The following is a 14,843-nucleotide window of genomic DNA, read 5'->3' as shown; positions in this document are numbered from 1 at the left end:
GGTGGTTTTACTGGAGGGTCACCATGCCTCAGGTGAGGGGAAGCAGTTGAGAAAGAGAGTTCATCATATTAACCTCAGCCAGTGTGGGAATTGAACCCTGCATGGCACCCCAGCCAACTGAGCTAACCAGTCTCCACTTCTTTACTTTTTGCCACCACTCAGTTAGGGTGTATGCAATTAAAAGGGAGGGTAGAAAACAGATTCATTATTGGTTAGAAGAGCAAAACAGAGTAAGGGTTAAGAGTCTTTGAAAGTGGCTCCAAACATCATTGGTTTGATGGAACAGAATTAGAATGGGAATTAGTGCAAGACTAAATAGTATTGTCTATAAGGCCAAATGGAAGCTATAAAGTGATATTATCAAGATGAAATAATAAAACATGGACCAAACACATTAGCCTACATCATTCCAGAATAACAATCATCAGATTGCCACTTCACTCAAATCTATCCCCACTCTGATGTAGCTCTGCATCTCTGGCTGGGTTTTTTGAGCCCAGTCTCTCCAGAGATGCAAAATAAATATGACAGCTTCACTGTAGCACTAGGGCAGTCCCTTGTCCATGGTACAAGCTGCCACAAGGTCAAATTAAAGTTCCAGTGTGAATAAGGAAGTGCATGAATGAGTAGTGTGTATAATTGGTTTGGGGTTAGTCATGTCGAAGGTGATGGGACTAAAGTGCTGTAGGGGTCATTGTGGTCAAGAGGGGCAGTTGGATCAATTTGGGAATAGTCAGATGGTGGGATATCATCAGATATGGTTTTGGTGGAGGGTGAATTAGGTTGTCAAGTTAAGGGCGTAGACAAACTGTTGGGCCTCTGGATAACTATAGTGTATCCTATAGTTATCCAGAGGTCAGACTACAGTTTGATCTGCCTATGTATTCTGGTTAAGAACCCAGTAATGGCCTGAAGGAGACTAACACAGTCAAAGCCATTTGCAGAGACCTGGAGACTTCCACAGGTCACTGTCACACATTGGATTGTAAATCTGGTCTCCAGCAATCTAGAGAGCAAAGATCTGGGCCAGTGACGCTGATGGTAAGCTGATACTTTGTTTTGCTAAAATGTAAAAGTTATATTCTGATTAGGAATAGGATTGATACAGTGATGTTAGAAGAATGTAAGAGTGTCTAATTTACATAATCAATGGCATCATTGTTACATCCAAGTTGCATGTTATATAGGTAGGTCAGTGGGCAACATTTGTCCAAGCCAGTACTTGAGAGCTATAGGAACCAATCCTATACTGGTCCACTGATACGAATGAAACCTTTGACTACATTTCCATTAATATCCATTATGCCCTCTAATCACAGAATCTCTCAACAGGAAAAACACCTTTCTGCATCTAACCTGTTAGTGTCCTAAGAATTTTGTATGCTTCAATATGGTCACCCCTCATTTATTTAAACTCCAATGAGTACAGGTCCAACCCATTCGACCTCTAAGACAGTTGTACCATACAGGATCAGTCCACCGCAGTGGCTCCCATCTTTTTCAGGATGAAGGCACACCATAAGACAAACAACTACACAGCACATCCACATTTTCATTTAATGGATTTATTTGCATTTACTATAGTTCCAGCCTTCTAGAGAAGTTTGCAACATAATATGTGCAACAAGCCAAAGGAGGATCAAAAGCATAACTCCAGTTCTCTTACTCTTGTTTCTCAATATTAGGCTTCATCGCTTACTTTGCCCACGCATTTCACACATTAGATCTACCTCTGTAAAGACTGCACAATCTACTCTCCTTCATTCTCTGGAACTCCCTCTATAAATAAACCTGCCTTACTCCTCCTTGGTCTTTAAAAACCTCCTTAAACCCTTCACTTTGATCACTTCCATTTTTAGTTTTTGCAATTCATTTCCTATCACATGCTTCGAGACATTATCTTGAAAGAAGAAGGGCTTACATGTGCAAGTTATTAAATAGATTAATATGGACTTCCTTTTTCAAGTATTCTGTGCTTCATTTTGAACTTATAAACTTTTGTTAATTCTTGAGAATGACAGTACTCAGACAATTACAGAATTAAACACTGCTGCTCAATATTTAAATTTCTCAAAATTCATGTCCGTTATGCTCCATACCTAGTGAAAACATCATTGGAGATTTTCTGGAGATATAGAAGAGCATCACTGATCTGGTGAATGGCTTCTTCACGTCGCAAGTCTGGTTGGATGATTGGAACGGTGTATACCTGCCCTTCAGTGAAGTACTTTTGCATCATTTTAATTCAATGTGGGTAAACTGGAAAAAAAGGCAGCGATGATTAAAATTTACTTTTCACAGGAACTAATGACAATCTTTCACTGAAAAACTGATTAGCAGAATATAAGGCATTTCACAGGGATTGCTCCCTCGGGACACCCTAGTCCATTCCACGACTAAAAACACAAACTGCATTTCCCACAGCACCTTCCAACGTAACTGCAGAAGGTGCAACACCTGCCCTTTCAGATCATCCCTGCTCACCATCCGAGAGCCTAAACAGTCTTTCTGGGTGAAGCAGCATTCTACCTGTACCTCCCCCAATCTTGTGTATTGTACTTGTTGCACCCAATTTGGCCTAATCTACATTTGAGAAACCAAACACAGACAGGGTGACTGGAGAACACCTCCAGTCTGTGCACAAGCATGATCCTGACCTTCCCATAGCTGGTCATTTCAACACAGAGTCCTGCTAGCATGCCCACTTGCCTCTCCTCAGCATGCTGCAGTGCTCCTCACAACACAAGTTGGAGGAACAACATCTCATCTTCAGTCTAGGCACTTTACAGCCTTCTGGACTTAATATAGAGTTCAACTCCCATTTCTTCCCTTCCTTTTAGCTTTACTTTGTATCTGTCACCATATCCTCTCTCCCCCTACCCCCACCCCAATAGGCCTGTCTTCTCTTTCAAGTCTGGCAGTTAGTTACCATTGTTCTGCCATTCTCCCATTCATCTGAACCATCATCATATTTTCTCCACCAGCACATTACACGCCACCACCAACTATAGCATAAATGCTGCCCCTTCCAGCTTTGAAGAAAAGTCATCTAGACTCAAAACATTAGCTTGCTCTCCCTCATGGATGCTGCCTGACCTGCTATGATCTCCAGCATTTGTTGTTTTCAGCACAGATTCCAGCATCTGCAGTAATTTGCTCTTATCATGCATTTGCAAACAGATGCAGAGTACAAATTTAAAAGGCCACATGAACTCAATCAGACTACAACCCATGTTTTATAGGAGATCTGAATCTCTAATTGAATTAGAGATACTTAACTGTTTTGAAAACAATATATTAACTATTTCTAATTAATGCAAGTTACTTCCCTTTGAACACCACTTAGTATTGACCTTTATGGGTTAACTGGACATACTTTGATCATGTCTGAGAATGAGTAAACAGATAAAGGTTATGTTGACCATAAAGAAAAGATGCTCAAGAACCATGAACCCCAAGGTTTACTGGTATCTTGTAGACAGCTGAAGCTATGTCCAGCCAGCTCTCACCTCCCCAGCCTCTATAAACAATTGAAGCGGTGTCCCCCAGTCCCTGTAGGTGGCTGAAGCGGTGTCCCCCAGTCCCTGTAGGTGGCTGAAGCGGTGTCCCCCAGTCCCTGTAGGTGGCTGAAGCGGTGTCCCCCAGTCCCTGTAGGTGGCTGAAGCGGTGTCCCCCAGTCCCTGTAGGTGGCTGAAGCGGTGTCCCCCAGTCCCTGTAGGTGGCTGAAGCGGTGTCCCCCAGTCCCTGTAGGTGGCTGAAGCGGTGTCCCCCAGTCCCTGTAGGTGGCTGAAGCGGTGTCCCCCAGTCCCTGTAGGTGGCTGAAGCGGTGTCCCCCAGTCCCTGTAGGTGGCTGAAGCGGTGTCCCCCAGTCCCTGTAGGTGGCTGAAGCGGTGTCCCCCAGTCCCTGTAGGTGGCTGAAGCGGTGTCCCCCAGTCCCTGTAGGTGGCTGAAGCGGTGTCCCCCAGTCCCTGTAGGTGGCTGAAGCGGTGTCCCCCAGTCCCTGTAGGTGGCTGAAGCGGTGTCCCCCAGTCCCTGTAGGTGGCTGAAGCGGTGTCCCCCAGTCCCTGTAGGTGGCTGAAGCGGTGTCCCCCAGTCCCTGTAGGTGGCTGAAGCGGTGTCCCCCCAGTCCCTGTAGGTGGCTGAAGCGGTGTCCCCCAGTCCCTGTAGGTGGCTGAAGCGGTGTCCCCCAGTCCCTGTAGGTGGCTGAAGCGGTGTCCCCCAGTCCCTGTAGGTGGCTGAAGCGGTGTCCCCCCAGTCTCTGTAGGTGGCTGAAGCGGTGTCCCCCCAGTCTCTGTAGGTGGCTGAAGCGGTGTCCCCCGGTCTCTGTAGGTGGCTGAAGCTGTGTCTCCCAGTCTCTGTAGGTGGCTGAAGCGGTGTCTCCCAGTCTCTGTAGGTGGCTGAAGCTGTGTCTCCCAGTCTCTGTAGGTGGCTGAAGCTGTGTCCCCCAGTCTCTGTAGGTGGCTGAAGCTGTGTCCCCCAGTCTCTGTAGGTGGCTGAAGCTGTGTCTCCCAGTCTCTGTAGGTGGGTGAAGCTGTGTCTCCCAGTCTCTGTAGGTGGCTGAAGCTGTGTCTCCCAGTCTCTGTAGGTGGCTGAAGCTGTGTCTCCCAGTCTCTGTAGGTGGCTGAAGCTGCTTCCAGCTTAAAAAACAAACTGTTGCATTTCCCTTGTCAGGGGACCTCGGCCCACGCATGCGCACAGCACACCGGTGATTTACGCATGTGCATACTGACCACTGTTTGCGAAACTCCCGAATAAAGCAACTAATTAATTAACACCAATTTCGTCTTCTAATACTCTACCTTCATGTTTTCATTCTTCACTGTTCAAACACAAACCTCCTATTCCATGATACAAGTTTTAAGCCCTAACAGTTACAGGCAGACATTGGCGCTTGCGCATCAACGACGATATATGCACATGCGTATTTCCACACGAGCGCTACCAACCCCGCCCATCAACGTAGGCCACGCCCGCCACAGCAAGCCTCTCCCATCACAACCAGGCACGCCCACCACAGCAAGCCGCTCCCATCACAACCAGCCACGCCCACCACAGCAAGCCTCTCCCATCACAACCAGGCACGCCCACCACAGCAAGCCGCTCCCATCACAACCAGCCACGCCCACCACAGCAAGCCGCGCCCATCACAACAAGCCACTCCCACCACAGCAAGCCGCACCCATCACAACACGCCACGCCCACCGCAAAGCCCCGCCCCCAGCGTGTTCGTAATTACTTGTCATCAGCCTGTTCAGACATGGACTTGAACCCAGGCCCTTTGACTCAGGCAGTGCTACAAGTCAAAACCCGGTGTGTTTACATTCCTGCGTACTAACTGCCCTTCATTTCACTTTACGGAGTTAGCCCCTATTTTTCTCTCAGTTATCTGGTTGTCTTTTCAGTTGCTCCCTGTGATTGTACACAACTACAAACTGTGTAGAATAACAGTAAAGCCAAAAGATAGAGGAGCAGAATTGGGCCATTTAGCTGATGTAATCTGCTTTGCCATTCAATGAGATCATACCTGATCCGATCACTCTCAATTCCACTTTTCTGCCTTTTCCTTATCGTCCTTGATTCCCTCTACTGATTAAAAAGCTGACTGTCTAAGCTTTGAATATACTTAATGACCCAGCCTCAGTAGCCAAAGGTAAAGAATTCCACAGATTCCCTATCCCTTGACAGAATGCATTTCTCATCTTTGTCCTAACTGGGAGAAACCCTACTTTAAGATTCTTCCGGTGACTTTACCTGTCAAGTCTCCTAAGAATTTCATTCTTCTACACTCCAAGCACTACAGGCCCAACCTACTCAACCACTCCTCATAAGACAGGCCCTCTATAGCTGATATCGGCCTAGTGAACCTTCTCTGGACAGTCTCCAATTCCTTAGATAAGAAGCCCAAAACGATTTACAATATTCCCCAATTGTTGTCTGATAATGGCCTATTATTTTAACAAGAATTCCCTGTTTTTAGATTGTATTTCCTTTGAAATAGAAACCATTTTCCCCTTATTTTCCTGATTACCTGTTGAATTTGAATTCTATATTATTCTTATTTATGCCCAAGGACATCCAATTTCCTTTGTTCTGTAGCTTCCTTTAGCCTCTCCATTTAACTAATATTTAGCTCCACTATTTTTCCTTCCGAAGTCATGTTATATTTCAAGCTAACTAGCCTATAGTTAGCTGTTTGTGTCTCATTCCCTTTTTAAGTTTAGCTGTTACGTTGGCAGTTTCATAATCCTTGGGACTTTCCTAGAATGTAAGGTTTCTTTAAAGATTGCTACTAGTGTATCCACTATTTCTTTCAATATCCTAGGATGCCACCCATCAGGTCCAAGTGACTTGTCAATATTTAATCCCATTAGTTTCCTTCATACTATTTCTCTAGTCATATTTACTGTATTTATTTCCTCTCCACTTTTTTTCCTTTGACTATTTAGTAATTTTGCAATGCTGTTAGTGCCTTCTATCATGAAGATTGATGCAAAATACTTATTAAACTCTTCTGACCTCTCCTGGGTCCCTATTATTATTTCCCCAGCCTCATTCTCCAAGGGCACTATGTTAACTTTGGCATCTCTCTTCCTTTTTATATATTTAGAGAAGCTTTTGCTGCCCATCTTGATATTCCTAACAAGTTTACATTCAAAGTTTATCTTTTTCCTCTTTACTTTTGTTGGTTGTTTTTCCCAATCCCCTGGCTTACTGCCACATTTTAAATTTTACTTTCAAGTTAATGCTCTCCTTAACCTTCCTGGTTAACCATGGTTGGCTTATCCCCTTCCTAGAGTCTTTTACCCTCATTGAGATACATCTTTGTTGTGAGCCTGAACTACTCTCTTTAATGTCTGAGGGCGGCACGGTGGCACAGTGGTTAGCACTGCTGTCTCACAGCGCCTGAGACCCGGGTTCAATTCCCGACTCAGGCAACTGACTGTGTGGAGTTTGCACGTTCTCCCCGTGTCTGCGTGGGTTTCCTCCGAGTGCTCCGGTTTCCTCCCACAGTCCAAAGATGTGCGGGTCAGGTGAATTGGCCATGCTAAATTGCCTGTAGTGTTAGGTAAAGGGTAAATGTAGGGGTATGGGTGGGTTGTGCTTCGGTGGGTCGGTGTGTACTTGTTGGGCCGAAGGGCCTGTTTCCACACTGTAAGTAATCTAATCTATTGTAGTTTATCCATCTTTGCTGTTAGACTCCTTTCCCAGTCCATTCAAACCAGTTCTACCCTTGTTCTTTTTAAATTGCCCTTATTAAGTTTAGCACAGTTGTTTTTAACCCAAGTTCCTCTCTCTCAAACTTAATGTTAAATTCTACCACAATATGGTTAATGATAAAAGAAGGGAGCGTTTACTCTGACATCATTTATTAAACCTACTTCTTTGCACATTACCAATCCAAAAAGCCTAATGCCTGATTGTCCTGAATATTCCATATAAACTCTTCCTCGTGATTATCTCTACCAATCTGACTATCCCAATCTACATGAAGATTAATGTACTGCCTTTTTTATATGCCCTCATTATCTCCTGGGTTATTCTGTATGCCAATGTATAGCTACTTTTAAGAGGCCTATAGACTACTGATGCAGGGCTCTTGCCTGAAACGTCAATTCTCCTGCTCCTCGGATGCTGCCAGCTTTTCCAGCATCACAGTTTCAACTCTGATCCCCAGCATCTGCAGTCCTCACTTTCTCCTATAGACTACTCCTGCCAATGTTTCAATTTACTTGCATGTAGATGACAGTCATGACCAGTAGTCATCTCACAGCACATTATAACTTCGAAGTACAGGTCACTATTAAATGAAAATTCAGTAGTTAATATGCGCTCAGGTAGCTGCTACAAACAGTGATGTGATAATGACCATGTAAGCTATTTTTATTTTGATTTTGACTGGAGGATAACTATTAGGAGAAAGTGAGGACTGCCGATGTTGGAGATCAAAGCTTAAAAATGTGTTGCTGGAAAAGCGCAGCAGGTAAGGCAGCATCAAAGGAACAGGAGAATCGATGTTTCGGGCATAAGCCTTTCTTCAGGAATGGAGGATAACTATTGACTGGACCCAAAGATAACTCTATCCTTTTTTAAACAAGAGGTTCAAGGGCAATGACACACATATCTACAAGAAAACTAATCAGCACCCTCATTGCATGCTGTATAACATAGTGTCCCATGGCTCAAGTCTGTTTCTGTGTCATGGTTCTGATGAGTGCAAGCCAAAGAACTTCATCTTTCTATATCCTTTAAGCAATGTTTAGTATCTTACATAAGTTCAATGTAACTGTGCTGCTGTTGTGCTCTATGTCCTATAAATAACATGAGAGGTACTGTATGCATTGTTAACCATGCTTTCAGCCTATCTTGCCACTTTTAATAATTTATGTGTTGAGACAGAGGTCCCCCTGCTTCTGTTCCCACTTTAGAGTTATGCCCTTTATATTGTTTCTACAGGATTTTTTGCCAAAATGTATCACATCACCGATCTCCTTAGTGAACATTAGCTGCCTTCCTTCTGCCTACTCCACCAACTTGCCCCTCTTCTTTTGAAGTTGCTTACTGGCCACCTCACAGTTTGTATCGCCTGCAGGTTTTCAAATTGCACCCATCATATCAAGATCCAGATCATTTGTAGATGTTGGGAATTACAGCATTCCAACATTGAGGCTTGGGGATCTCCATTACAAACTATCTCCACGCCCAACTATCATCCGTTAACTATTACTCTTTCTTCCTGTCACTCAGCTGATTTGTATCAGGTTGCTACTGTTCTTTCTATTCCATGATTTCCAACTTTGCTCACAAGTCTGTTGTATGATATTGTATCAACTAGTTTCTGGAAGTTCATGTGCATCACATGGTCGTCCATTAGTGCTGCTACCTCTTCAAAAAACTCCAGGATGTAAGTTAGTCATAACTTTTTATCAGAAATCCATGCTGGCACTCCTCAATCAGCCTGTATATTTCCATGTGACTGTTAATTCTATCCATTATTATTGTTTCCAGGAGGTTCCTAACCACTGGAATCAAACTGACAAGTCTGTAATGACTTGAATTATCCTTATGTCTGTTTTTGAACAATAGAATAGTGTTTGCAATTCTGCAGTCTTCTGGTAACATCCTTAGGTCTGATGAAGACTTAAAAATTAATATTAGTACATCTGACATTTCCATTCTCACTTCTGTGAGTATCCGTGGAAGCATCTTATCCAGTCCTGTTGCTTTGTCACAATACTACTTTATTATCAACTTAAAATCCCTCTGGTGACTGAACTTCCTCCTCTGTCATCATAGCCTCAGTGGCATCTTCTTCCTTGGTAAAGATAGATAGAAAATATTAATTGAATATTTAATTTAGACTCTTAGTTATGCTGTTGCTTCACTATATAAATCTCCATTTCGATGTCAAATCAGCCCCACTCCTGAGGTTAACTTTGTGGAGTTTTAGTTAAAGCATTCACATATTGTTCTTCTTTTTGGCTCTTTACTAGCTTGCCTATTTTTCATTGCTCAATCATAAGTCATATATTGATTTGTTTGATAGTGAAAGAGAACATATTATTTGACAGGGGTGTGGGTGGGGGGTGGGGGGGGGGTGTTGGTTGGGGAGGAGGTGGCATATGCGAGTGATGGTTGTTCACAAGACTCGTGTAATTCAGCAGATTTGGGTTTGTGAAATGATTCCTCATGAGTATTGCTTCTGACAGCAGTCCATTAGTGTTGCTAAGGGCCCTGCCCTGAGGAAAACCAGCCACAGCTGAAAATCTGAACATAGAACATAGAAATGTACAGCACAGAACAGGCCCTTTGGCCCACGATGTTGTGCTGAGGATTAATCCTAATGTAAAATAAAATAACTTAATCTACGCACCCCTCAATTCACTGCTATCCATGTGCATGTCCAGCAGTCGCTTAAATGTCCCTAATGACTTCCACCACCACCGCTGGTAACACATTCCAGGCATTCACAACTCTCTGTGTAAAGAACCTTCCTCTGACATCCCCTCTATCCCTTCCTCCTAATATCTTAAAACTATGACTCTTCGTGCCAGTCAATTCTGTCCTGTCTCTGGCTATTGACTCTATCCATTCCTCTCATTCCCTTAATTTGGAGATGCTGGTGTTGGACTGGGGTGTACAAAGTTAAAAATCACACAACACCGGGTTATAGTCCAACAGGTTTAATTGGAAGCACACTAAGCTCCGAAAGCTCATGTGCTTCCAATTAAACCTGTTGGACTATAACCTGGTGTTGTGTGATTTTTAACTTTGTCTCATTCCCTTGTATACCTCGGTCAGGTCACCTCTCTTCCTCCTTCTCTCCAGAGAGAAAAGTCTGAGCTTAGTCAATCTCTGTTCATAAGACAAGCCCTCCAGTCCAGGCAGCATCCTCGTAGACCTTCTTTGCACCCTCTCCAAAGCATCTGTATTTTTTCTATAGTTGGCTGACCAGAACTGGACACAACATTCTAAGTGTGGTCTCACCAGGGACTTGTGGAGCTGCAGCAAAACCTCGCGGCTGTTATCCCCCTGTTAATGAAAGCCAAAACACCATATGCTTTCTTAACAACCCTATCCAATTGGGTGGCAACTTTGAGGGATTTATGTACTTGCACACCCAGATCTCTCTGTTCCTCCACACTGCCAAGAATCCTGTCTTTAATTCTATATTCAGCATTCGAGTTCGACCTTCTAAAATGCATCACTTCGCATTTATCCAGGTTGAACTCCATCTGCCATTTCTCAGCCCAGCTCTATATCCTGTCTATGTCACACTGCAGCCTGCGGTAGCTCTCTGTTCTATCGATGACACCTCCAACCTTTGTGTCATCTGCAAGTTTACTAACTCACCCCTGAACCTCCTCATCCAAGTTATTTATAAAAACTACAAAGAGCAGAGGCCCAAGAACAGAGCCCTGCGGGACCCCACTCAACACGTCCTCCAGGCAGAATACTTTCCATCTACAACCACTCTCTGCCTTCTGTCAGCCAACCAATTCTGAATTCAGATAGCCAACTCTCCCAATATCTCATACTTCCTGACTTTATGAATGAGTCTACCAGGGGGAACCTTATCAAATGCCTTGCTGAAATCCATATACACCACACCCACTGCTCGACCTTTATCGACCTGCCTTGTCACCTCCTCAAAGAACTCAATAAGGTTTGTGAGGCATGACCTGCCCCTCACAAAGCCATGCTGACTGGCTTTAATCACACTATGTTTTGCCAAATAGTCATAAATCCTATCCCTCAGAATTCTTTCCAAAACTTTGCTGACCACAGACATAAGACTAACTTGTCTGTAATTGCCAGGAATTTCCCTATTACTCTTCTTGAAAAGAGGAACAACATTTGCCTCCTTCCAATCCTCCAGTACAGCTCTCGTGGAGAATGAGGAGGCAAATATCCTCGGCAGTGGCTTAGCAACCTCCTTTCTCACTTCCCGGAGCAGCCTAGGATAAATCCGGTCTGGCTCTGGGGACTTATCAATCTTAATGTTTTCCAAAATTTCTAGCACATTAGCTTCATCAATCTTGATCTGGTCAAGACTGTAACCCAGCTCCTCTAAGTTTTTATTTATAATAAGTTCCCTGTCCTTAGTGAAAACCGAAGCAAAAAACTCATTTAGGGCTACCCCTTTCTGCTTAGACTCCACGTACAAGTTCCCTCCACTATCCCTAATCGCTACCCTTCTCTCTGATCATTTTCTTATTTCTCACGTGTGAGTAAAATGCCTTTGGGTTCTCCCTAATCCTTCTTGCCAAGCCTTTTTCATGCTCCCTCCTGGCCCTCCTCAGTCCATTTCTGAGCTCCTTTCTAGCAAGCCTGTAATCCTCTAAAGCTGTGCTAGATCCTTGCCTCCTCCACCTTACATCTTCTTCCTTTTGACAAGAAGTTCCTCTGTTCTCATCATCCAAGGTTCCTTAATCTTACCCCTTCTTACCTGCCTCAGAGGAACAAATTTGTGCATCACTCACAACTACTGCTCCTTAAATAGTCTCTACATGTCTGCTGTGCCCTTTCTGTAGAACAATTGCTCCCAATCTATACTTCCCAACTCCTGTCTGATAGCGTCCACCATTATCTGGTGAAAAAACCTAAGTGACTGAAACAATGCTATTAACAAAAGCTCAGAAATCCAACTTTTTCCCTGTACATCCTCTGCCCTACCTAGTTTCTCCTCTGTCACCTGTGAATTTTGTGTATGTGCCTCCATCTCTCTCTCTCTCTCTCGGTGCTCCACTTCTTTGTGTCTCCCCACACCTCTGCACCTCCTCCCATGCCACACCTCACCTCCATTGCTTCCCATTCACTACTACCCTAACACTCCTCCAGTTCCTCCCAGCTCCTTGTCTCTGATGCTCCTCTTCCACTCCTTCCCTGTCTGCCACTGTATGCTTCGTTGTTCCCCTCTTTCAGTTACTTGATTAAAGTTTTGGAGGATTGAACCATGTTCATGGTTGAGCATCATTGCATTCCAAATAGTGAGTTACCAGTAATAAAACTGGCAAATGAAAGCTCACTGAAGATCTAGTAGCTCTACTGTTGAGGGGTCCATCATGGGAGGATCATGTGTTATACAGTATATGAAGAGATCAGTGATTTTGAGTCCAAATGCACACTTTTAATGAGAGCTGTATTTCAGTTAACTACACTCCATAAAACTCACGTATCATTGATTATTAATTCCCTAAATTCACACAAATTCTCACTCAATTAACTCTTAATTAATATATTCATCATGAGTTATTTCATCCCATTACAGCTCAGGCTCTCCTTCAGATCTTATTATGTGACAAAGAGATTCCCTTTTTACATTTTTAAATGTATAATAAAAATACAAACAAAATGGAATGTACAAAATTACATTTTATATTTTTTTGGTTTCTTTGTATATAACAGCTTCAAGCATCATTTTTGAATATGTTCAACAGTTTCTTGGAGCTTGTTTATTTGTAAAAGAATCAGATCGCTGATACCATCTACCAATTTCAATTTTGAGATTACTTAGTTCACCAGCTTCTGTTTTAAACTTGCAATATCCATCCTTTTCTCATTTCTTTAAGTGTATCTTCTCCCAAAGTGACCTTTTATTAACATAGCACTCAATGGGTTTTGCTGCTGAAGCCCTTTTTAGAATTTTTTCCAATGTTTTTGCCAAGAAAAATGCGATTTCTAACACCTCACCATGAATGACAGTTTCTGCTGTTAAAGTACTTGTTATTAGTCCTCTGATCTTTTCAGCAGCCCAAGCAGAAAGGCAAAATTTACCTCCTTTTCTTGAAAAAAAACAATTATAATCCCTTCTACACTTGAGTGTCCATCACAGAGATTTGCATAAGAAGCATCACTCAAAACAAGAAGCCTTTTCTTCCTGGCATCTTCCACTGTTGGAAATTTGAAAACACAATCCTCCATTTTAGATTTTTAAAAATGTTTTGTTCAGTCAAAAATGTCTTCCTCCTTGGGATTTTTCATAGTTGTACTCCACTCTAATACTCCAAAATTGACTTCTGCCTGACCAATTCAGATGTCCAATTAGACGTTACAATTCCTTCATTTCTGTTTTGGAAGCTGCTGCATCTTTTTGTGCAGCCTTAGTTTGCCTGATAACTTGCAGCTTGGCTGAAATGCCAAAATTATATGAACCATTTTGTCTCTTGCACAGTCCAATAACTTAAATGCTCCAGCACTGCTTAGAAAATTTGCAATGAGATTTCTACAGTATCTAACAGTTTTGTTACATACTCTTCCATGGTACTATCCTCAGTCTTTCTAAATTTGTCAAAATCCAACAACTCCTCATAAGCAGTCAATAAATCATTTTTAGATTAAATGTTAATCATTTTTAGATTAATTTTTAGATCAAAAGTTAACAATCTGTCTAAATTTTCATCGACATTCAAATCAATAGGCTCTAATTCCAAAGAAAACTTTGCTCTTATCCTGCATTTTTCTGGTAACAAAAGTGCTAAGACCAAACCTTGTTTCCTCTTTGATTTAAAAAAAGTAACCAAGGTCAACATCGTAATCTTATCATCTCTCTGATCATAGGAATCACTTTCAGAAAACAGGGGTGAGTAATCATGTTACAATGGGGTGGGGAGTTGGTGGGAATGTGGGAAGGATACAGTTTGACTATTGGGAATCTCGCTAGCACAGTCAAAATACAGTCAGCCACATCTCCAAAGCAAACTCTCCTTCACTCCAGCACCACAGTGGTGGACTGGTTGCTCTTTCTATTATTGATTCATTTAAAAATGTTTCATTAATTCAATTGATGAGAGGTCACCCTTTGTTGAAGCACAGCTTCAGTTACTTATAACCTTTAATATAGGTCGATGTTCTTTTGAAACTGAGAAGCTGATGATTGGAACCTCCAAATTTGATAACCCACCCACCAACCTAAGTTGGATATGGAACCTGTCTCCATGCTCATTAGGAGGTACATGGACAAACATTAAACCAGTCACTTTTTCCTTCCCAAAACCAGGGTCAGGACTCAGGAACCGATCATGATTCCTGTTATGAAAACAGAAAAAGCTGAAGACATTGAGCATGTCTGGCAGCATCTGTGGAGGCAGAAAGCAGAGTTAATATTTCAGGTCCAGTGACCATTCTTGGGAACAAACGCTGCCAGATCTGCTGTGTTTCTCCAGCTGTTTCTGTTTTGGTTTCAGATTTCCAGAATCTGCATTTCTTTGAATTTTGTTTTCCCTAAGTGAAAATACAAGCCCAAGTGATCAGAAAATTCATTCACCTCATCCCGATGAAGGCAGATGACTGGTTTTGATGGTGGTTCGGGATACTTCAGTAAAAAAAAACAGTATTTTAGATCC

General features: G+C 42.8%; 1 protein-coding gene across 2 annotated transcripts in view; it reads right to left on the bottom strand.

The window, feature by feature from the left end:
• The window catches only part of wash1 (WAS protein family homolog 1), a 28,344-nt gene extending 23,401 nt beyond the window's left edge, over window positions 1–4,943 (bottom strand). The window contains exons 1-2 of one of the 2 annotated variants that reach the window (XM_060839846.1): window positions 4,800–4,943; window positions 2,100–2,259 (exon numbers count right to left, since the gene is read on the bottom strand). In XM_060839846.1, coding sequence (XP_060695829.1) covers window positions 2,100–2,239 — 140 coding nt within the window. In that variant the 5' untranslated portion in view covers window positions 2,240–2,259; window positions 4,800–4,943. Of the gene's footprint in view, window positions 1–2,099; window positions 2,260–3,509; window positions 3,607–4,799 lie in introns of those variants that run through there. The other variant, XM_060839847.1, reaches the window with a different exon arrangement.
• Between the last annotated feature and the right edge of the window lie 9,900 nt (window positions 4,944–14,843).

Source organism: Hemiscyllium ocellatum, chromosome 19 (assembly GCF_020745735.1).
Source record: "Hemiscyllium ocellatum isolate sHemOce1 chromosome 19, sHemOce1.pat.X.cur, whole genome shotgun sequence".
NCBI lineage: Eukaryota > Metazoa > Chordata > Chondrichthyes > Orectolobiformes > Hemiscylliidae > Hemiscyllium > Hemiscyllium ocellatum.
Note: the sequence above shows the minus strand (reverse complement) of the source record. Positions and strands in the feature narration are given on the sequence as shown.